Raw genomic sequence first — 8,851 nt, forward strand, 5'->3', positions numbered from 1 at the left:
AGTAATTTGACTGAAGCTAAGTTTTGAATTCGTCAATTATTAAGTGCGTTATTCAGTTTATTCCTCGTATTTATATAGCACTTGATAATTACACAAACAGTTTAAATTTACACACTCCTTTCTGTTCTTTATTTACAAAACTTATTTGCTAAATCGAGATTTCAGCAAATCTAAACTGATAAGACTCAATCACTGATAAGACTAAGGAATGATCCGGTCATATGAGTGATAACAATCAAACCGGTAAATGGGCAAGTTATGCACGGAATAAGTAATGGATTGTTAGACACTTTTATCACGAAAGTCTTATTCTGGAGTACCACACGTACGATCACGTTTGGCATTTGCTACACTACTTGACTCATATTACTACTATGCTTTCACCAAAGATTTCAAAACATTTTGTGTTCACAAATTTTAGACTTTTTAAGCTAACAGCTACGTGCATTCTAGTCTCTTAGACCGATAGCTACGCGCATTTTGCCTTTTAATGCATTTTTGCCTCTGAAACTGACAGCTACGTGCATTTCTGCTTCTCGTACTGATGCTACGTGCATTTCTACCTCTTAAACTGACAGCTACGTGCATTTCTGCTTCTCGTACTGATAGCTACGTGCAGTTTTTGTAAAGTGTGCGATGGTTAAATGTTTTGGCGCGAACCATAAACTTAGGTTTTTACATGTTGGAGCACTGACTATTATTGCATTTTGAGTTTGAGGGAGAGGTACGATTGTCTGAGTTCCGATCATGTCATTATCTTCCGGAAGAGATCTCAGGTATATCTAAACTGTCCCGTCAAGTCTCTCTCTCTCTCTCTCTCTCTCTCTCTCTCTCTCTCTCTGATTGTGACCGTTCGACCGTATTGGGAGATTTAAATGAGAAATAAATTTATTCCATGTATTGTTAATGTATGTGTTAAACAGAGAGCTACGAAATTGGAAATTTCTGGAGATAGGCATGCTATCAGTCTTCTAATCATATAGGATTTCAGTTTTTTATTGCAAATATAATGGCCTGATTTTTATTGATATTTTTAAGTAAAGTTTCGTGAAACTTTCAAACTTAGCAGAAGTTACAAATGACAGAGTTGGTTCTGCTTTAAGTAGTTTTTATAGTTAACTAGGGGATCTATAAAGTCTACAAAGTTAGTTTTCGTAATTTTAAATGAGATTGAATGAGTGAGGTAAAGATAATTAAGTCTAAATAATGTTAAATAGAATATGTTATAAAGTTGAAACATTAAGCTGCATGAGGCAGGTTTTAGCGGAGGAATAAAACCAATTATCAAAAATGGATCTCATAAAGTTTACAGACTTACGTACAGAAATTTTTTTGCAGAATTTTTGCATAACTATTTAATAATTGCGTATTTCTAGTGTTTCGAAATAATACCTGAGCAAGCATAAATCGTGAAATGGCAGAAGAGAAATTCGATGATAATATGTCGGAAATGATGGTTGATATAGATGCTTCTGAAGCATTTTGCAGGGTATTGCAGTTTCATTACTATTCTTGGTTTCTGTTAAAAATTTCATTTTCTTTTACAGTACAGAACAAAATCAAGAAATTGACATCGTTTTGAGGAGACAATTCTATTCCTTCGTTTTTATCTTCAGAATAACATAAATCTTGCCAATGAAGTTGTCGTGAAAATGTATTTCTAGCAGGAAGAGCAGCAGCCGCAGCAGGAGCAACAGGAGGAACAACTGGAAAATCTGATGAACGTCGGTGAAATATCTACTATCCAACTATCTACTCTGGAACCTTTGTTTCGTGAGGAATATGTTGTTCCAAACGTCATGGATTATGGAGAACAAGATGATTCCCTTGTCAATGTACTTCAAAATGCTTTCCGTTATGAGCAACGAGGAATGCTTCAAACAAGGAGAAATCTGGAAGATAGTGGTATATTTACCATTACTTCCATGCAGATCGAGGAAATTAATACCGATGAAGAAATAGCTGGAACGAATAGAAACAACAATACGGAAATAAAGGAAGTATCAATGGAACAGGAGAATGAACATGAGCCAATCCCAACAAAAATCAATACGCCACCAGTAGTTGATCATCAAACTGAAATAATTGACAGTGGGAGATCTGAACTAGTCGAAGGTACATTATTTCCAAATTGTTTTCACTCGATACATCGTTGACTATGGTGTATCGAGTGAGGGCGGGAAATAGGATCATGAAGATTATCACATATAAACTGGGAAACAAGATTACTGAATGATTTTCATCACCCATATCATTCCGTTTTACTCTGCTAATCTCTTAGTGATTAGTAAAGCAGTACTGTAAAAGAAGGAGTAACTGAGTCTACCGGTCTATATCTGAGATGTTTTTGGCATGAGAGAATTACTTGTATTTTGGCTTTTTTAAATATAGGGCTTTTGTTTATGACCATACGTACTCTTCTGAGGTTGAAGAGGACGATAAGCAATTTGATTTAAACGTTTTGAAAAGTAACATAGTTATCAAATTTTTTGTAAAATTAAAAAACAGCGTTTCAGTTACTGTTGGGAACGACCATGCTGTTCTCACCAAACATAGTGATTCACTTCATTCTCCGGATACCGGTAAGTTTACTGAAAATTTCGTAGGTCATCAAACTATTCAATTACAGGATGCAGGATGTTTTCTTCGATGGTTGAGTCATTATTCAAAATGTTTTGACCGTGAAAGTTACTATATTCTCAACCCATCAGCTATTGGGAAGTTTGTCAATGCTTACAACTCTGCACTATTTTTAATCAGTAGCAAGGCATCTATTGTCATGATTCCAATAATTAAGCACAGATCCTTAATTAAGAAGCATTTCAGCTAGTGAAGAGTTTACCTCAACACATCGTATGCTTACCCGTTCTGCAGCCAAAGGTAACCGTAGAGATTAAAATATTTTGAAAAATTTTTTGCATACTTGAACAAGACGTGATTTCATTAACTGATCCTTTTATGTTATCAATGCTATTAATGCTGTGTCCGCACTCTAGATACGATCTTAAGTTATTAAATCCAGCTAATCACATTCCAGTAGCCAATAAGCAGATCTTGGCTGCAAAGCAGTAATATCCCAAAAAGTCTACATAATAATCTGACGTCTGCCACAATTTTGCTTTGAATTCTGCTAAAAAAATGTATTTCAAGAAAATTCTCACTTTAGCCGCTAAATTAGCATCTAGCTCATCGAATGCTGATAAAACACCGGAAAAACGTAAGAGAAGTGAAGTAAGTCCAACATCCAGTTGCAATGCGACATCAGCTCGAACCTTGTCAGCTAAAAGTAAGTCGAAAAAATTAAATTTTTGAATTTTTTTTGAATGTTTAAATTTGGAATTTTGCATCTTGTTCGTCATCTCCTTAATGTCCGCTTTACAGTCTTAAATTATTGAATTCAGCTATCATTTTCCGGTAGCTAATAAATAGATCTTCTTGGTACCTAAATCTTTACTTGAATCTTCCTTAAATTAAGAGTAAAAAAAAATGATAAAGATTTTATTGAATTGAATCTGAATTCCAAAATTCTAATTTTTTCTCTCTTATCTATCGTAACAGTTCTTTATCGTAAAATATTTTTTTTTGCGAAATATTGCTTACTTATGTAATTTAAAATTGGTTCGGAAAAAGCAAAAATTAAAAATTTTAAACAGAAATGAGACTGCTGATCAATAGTATACATGGAATAGAAATAGAAGAACGTTTTCCCAAAACAGAAATGTTAATTTTCCTCTGTAGTATTATAAGCATGAATTTAAAGATATTCTGTTCACTGTGAGAGCACAAAATGGTAAGTTTCAGAAAGTTTTATTATTTATTAAAAATTGCTTATGTTTGAAAAATTACTACCGTTTGAAAAGCCAAACAGTCTACCTTTATTCAAGTTCCTCATAGTTCTTTGAACTTGTTTTCAGAGGTGGCGAAGAAACCAAGACGTTCCAACACGGAACAAAAATAAGCTCTGATTTCTCTGATTCATTCTACCGAACGTCTCTTCATTTTCCATCTTCTGAAACATCTCTTCATTTTCCCAATATTCTAAATTTCATTGTTCTTTTTCCTCTCAAAAAAAAGAATTGCTTTATCTATAAAATATCTGTAATCCTACTTTTCCACTTCCTTTCTGCCTTCCTTTCACTTCGAGTCCTTATTCTTTCAATCATGTCCTATTTTATAATAACTTCCTTGAGTAACATTTTAATCTGTATCCAAAGTTATAAACAAATATTTTATGAAATCTTATTCTCGAAATTGAATTTCTGTGTTTCTTTTGAATTTGTGTGAGGGTCTGTTAAAATATGATGCATGAATATTTTTTCTTCTCTAATACAGTTACTGAAAATTTTGTTCATAAGTGCTGGAAAGAAGACTCTAATAAGTCTTGAGATTATGAATGAAGTTTTGTCAGTTGTACATGTTTTCATTCATACATCTTGCTAGTTGCCGGAAAAGCTGACGTAACATTGTACTCCAATGATATCATATGATAATCCGATGTGTCTATCGAGTTTTTATTACCTCAATTTCCTGTAAAGTTTATGACATTTTTTGATCTTAAATAAAGTTCGGTTATGACTACTCCACCATTTAGACTTTTTCAATCAAATTTTTTGATAAATTCACAGTTAGTTCATCTACTTTTTTGCGAATTCAATTTCTAACGAATTAAAAATCGAGCTTTATCAGCATGTAAAAGCTTTCGATATCCGAAGCTATGTGACAGAAATGTAGTGCATTATTGGCATTACAGTTTTAAGATTAAAGTTAAATAAGGATGGCAAAACAGAATTCATTACAAAAATTACCATTTTTAGTTAAATAGTTTTCTCGTATGAATGATGATGTATTGAAGGCTTGAGACATGTATTGAACTTTCAGAAAATGGTTCAAAGTAATTTATTGAAGACAATAAATTAGTAATGTTATTGATGATGAATAACAATGATTTATAAATAATAAATGAAACTTTTATCGGCAAAACAGATGCCGATTAAATGGTCAAAACGACACATTTGAATGATGACATTTGGCATGTAGGCGGGATTACCAAATGAATGTAGCTATTTCTTTCTTCTTTTTTTATTTCCATCTTATTTCGGTCAATTTTACAGTAGTTAAATTATTGATGAAAAGAAGCATTCCGCCGTTCTACCAATGGATATAGCTTGAATTGTTGATTATTTGACCTAATTAATTAACATAAAAGGTTTATTTTTGTTCCCATTTAAATAGACATCTAAATGCTTCCGCTATCTGAGAACATCCCTGCATCATTACCTTTTACTAATATTAACATTACCAATTGATCAATTAGCAGAGAAATGGAAGAAAAAAAAAAAAAAAGAAACAAAAGAAGAATAGATTTCTAATCCACAAATCAATTAGATGCAAAATTTTCAATTCATACATTTTTCTTTCGATACATTTCGATTTAATTACTTTAGAGCAACATTTATCCATAAATATCATTTTTGACTTCAAACATTTTTTTTAATATACAGTATGAACAAATGAAAGTTATCACATTAAGATAAATCACAAGTTTAAATGTTATCAAATTTATTAAAGATTTTATGATATTAAAAAATAGTCACATACTATTTTTTTGAAATACTTAAATCGCCAAAAAATTTATCATCAAATGCATCAGCAAGAGCAATTAATTTGGCACCAATTTCTTTTATAGTTATGTTGTATTGATCTGAAATTTATTAATGAATGAGTGAGTGATGATGATGATTTAACAAATTAATGGTGAATCTAACAGATTAATAATGATGATTCAATTTTTTTGTAGTCAAACATCAAAGTTACACTTTTTTATTTCACAGTCAAATGATAAACAAATAAAAATTAAGACTTGATAAAGTTGAGTAATTAAACATATAATTTATTAGAAAGTGAACAGCAAGTTTCCTTTTTTTTTCTCAACTTATAAAATAATTTTTCAGTTCGAAATCATACCTTTAATTTGAATAATTGAGTTTGCTACTTTCCAAATCCAAAAAACTTTCCTACAAATTTTTGCTTTTCTTGTAATACGTTCAACATTTGATTTGGAAGGAAAACGATGAATGCAACTTGGCTTATTTTCATCTTTCTTCCTTGGATCAGCATTTTGGCCAAATGAATGCATGTTATCGTGTGGAATAATCATTTGGATTATCGTAAGCACTATCCAATGCCAGCACTAAAGATGAAATGATATTTGATATTTACTGAATATGAAAATTGATTTGCTTCATAATTAAAGATTACTTTCTAATGACTTACAAAAATAAATTAAATTAATATACTTCATAAATTGTAAGTTAATTTTTCATACTTATAGTAAGGGTATAATTAGACGAAACCTAAAAATTTGTCAAAATTTAAGATTGTAAAAAAATTTATTTCAACCAATGGATTAAAAATTTTTCAATGAAACACTGAAAAATTGATAACATTTTTATAAATTTTAATTGTAAATATATGTAATAACAAAAAAGTAGTATTAATCCTATAACTTACAGTAATTGGCTAACAACAGGTTATCCACCAAAATATCCTCACATATGCTTAAATTTCGATATGTCATTTATGGGCGGTTCTGTTTCGCGCAATTGGATTACTGTTAGTCTGATCATAATTAATGAGCTAATTATACTGGACTGGTTTAATTGCCTGTAATTATAGTACGAATGAGATTTCTTGAGGTAAAAAAATAAGTATGAGAAAAGCTAAGAAAATATGGATATTATTAAATTAAAAGTTTTAATTTTAGCTTTATAAAAACAAAGTAGATTAGTGAAATTTCAATTTTCTTAAGATAAAATTAAATATAGTATTTTTTAAATTTACTTCATTTCTCTTAAAAGAAAACCATTCATAAATAATTCATAAGTAATTTATAATTTCGATTTTTTCTAAAAATTGTGAAAAAAAAAAAAAAAAAAAAAAAGGTTTTAAAAATAGATTTGCTACTACGAATTACAAAATTTTTTACTATTCAGTTTATTTGAACAGCGATAACTAACAGCAAAAGTGGTAATGAAATATGGAAAAAATTTGATATTGATTATTGCCTATGAAATTTTAAATGTAATGAAACAGATCAAGAGACCTTCACGTACGTCACGACGTTAAGTCAATTTTTCAAGAAGTCATGCGAATTCCTTAATGTTTTCTATTATATGGATTTTTTTTTTTCAGAATTGATAACATTTCAAATGAATTCAATAATTTATGTCCGAACAAAATTAATGCTCAGTACTTGAAAGTTAAAATCCATTACAGCATACTTTTATAATTACTAAAATTTATTTTATATATCTTATTAAATATTGCAATGTTTAAAAACCTTTAAAAAAAAATTTTTTTTCTTTTCCTTTTAAGCAGCATTTCAAAATCACTAATTTATGCTTTTTATGTCCAAAAAAAAAAAAAAAAAAGAACTACTGTTGTTTGTTGACCTTCGACCTTTTGACATGAATTAACATTCTATATAAGGGGTCATTCATGAATGATTATAAACATAACAAGTGATCATTACCTCAACAACATGTGCAACCAATAAACTCATGGATCATATCCTTCTTGCTTAGAAACAGCTGTTGTCAATGGATGATGGCTGATGTTGTGACATCTTCTGGATCTGTTAATTTTGTCAGCTGTTTTCAGTTACCTTTAAAATCTTAAATTCAATCTCTCTTTTTTTGCTCCAAATTAGAAGTACAATAATCAATAACTTATTGTTAAATTCTTTGCAACAAATCAATTCATAAATCATTGAATGAAACGAAAAAAAAAAAAAATGTATGAGCAAAGTTTTGAAGTTTTTTAATTCATCCATCATATTAAATTAAAGTAAACAGCAGTTTATTACAGAATTGTTTTAATTTAATTCTGCAATTTTTTATTCAGATAAGATAAGTTTCATTGATATAATGTGATAAGCGCTCATTTCTGCTTTTACTCTTTCATATCAGAAGCTTTAATGCAAATTTTATGATTTGAAATAAAATTCCGTCAACTGTTTTAATTTCAGTTCATCGATTACATAATAAGATAAATAAAATTATTTGAGGTACAAATTCAGTATCTGTCTAACATATGCAAAATAATAGTGGAGAATTGGGCATTTTTCATATTCATGACACTTTTTAAATCGTCAATTTGAAAAAATACAAAACTTGTGGAAGTGAAATTATGCTCTTTAGTTTTTAAAATTTCATCCTGATTTCTTTAGCTAATATCTAAAATGAAGAATTTATGTAGTATTTCTATACTCATTCATCAGAAATGAAATTTCGATTAATAAACACATTTTGTCTAAGCATCAGATATTTTTATTTCAAATTTAATTCTATACACTGAAGTGAATAGCTCGTCATAGTATTCTAAACATTAAACATTACATTTCCGTTACATATTAAAAACTTTTCTACGTCAGCAAACTTGACAAATGGATTTTAAAAGAATTTGAATTTAACTTCAAATTTGGAAACAACTCATCCCGCCCCACGGTTCAGGTTGACGTTTACCTATTCGAAGTTGATTTTTCAGTACTTTACGGATGGACGCGTAATACAGCACGTGATTGCGTGATATGGCACGTGTTTTCAGGGGTGAATGTGGACAGGGTTGTTGATGTGCGACGTGTAAGAGATAGACGTAAACAGTTGGAAGTGATAGCTTAAATAATATTTGTTGTTTCTTGATAAATATTTATTAGAGAGAAAAGAATGAATCGAGTTAAAATGTTGGACTGAAAAGTTTACATTGCAGAAATTCATGTGAGTTTGGATTTTCAAATTTTCTAACATTATTTTTTCCTTCCTAGCAATACAGCCAAATAGGACTACTTCAAAAG

General features: G+C 30.0%; 2 protein-coding genes across 2 annotated transcripts; one reads left to right on the forward strand and one right to left on the reverse strand.

Annotated features, from left to right (window-relative positions):
- Positions 1-1,414: 1,414 nt before the first annotated feature.
- Positions 1,415-3,958, forward strand: Bm11058 (Uncharacterized protein; the record flags this gene model as incomplete). The annotated part of the gene is made up of 6 exons (XM_001896530.1): positions 1,415-1,489; positions 1,665-2,115; positions 2,517-2,582; positions 2,827-2,880; positions 3,167-3,286; positions 3,915-3,958. 6 exons carry the CDS (start codon positions 1,415-1,417, stop codon positions 3,956-3,958), a joined length of 810 nt encoding a protein of 269 aa, XP_001896565.1.
- Positions 3,959-5,597: 1,639 nt separating this feature from the next.
- Bm17817 (Uncharacterized protein) lies at positions 5,598-6,136 on the reverse strand (the record flags this gene model as incomplete). Its single annotated transcript, XM_043082398.1, has 2 exons — positions 5,598-5,701; positions 5,965-6,136. The coding sequence occupies 2 exons, from the start codon at positions 6,134-6,136 to the stop codon at positions 5,598-5,600; spliced, it is 276 nt and encodes a 91-aa protein (XP_042938332.1).
- Positions 6,137-8,851: the final 2,715 nt, after the last annotated feature.

The sequence above is a fragment of the Brugia malayi genome (assembly GCF_000002995.4).
Source record: "Brugia malayi strain FR3 genome assembly, contig: Bm_v4_Chr4_scaffold_001, whole genome shotgun sequence".
In the NCBI taxonomy this organism is placed as follows: Eukaryota; Metazoa; Nematoda; class Chromadorea; order Rhabditida; family Onchocercidae; genus Brugia; species Brugia malayi.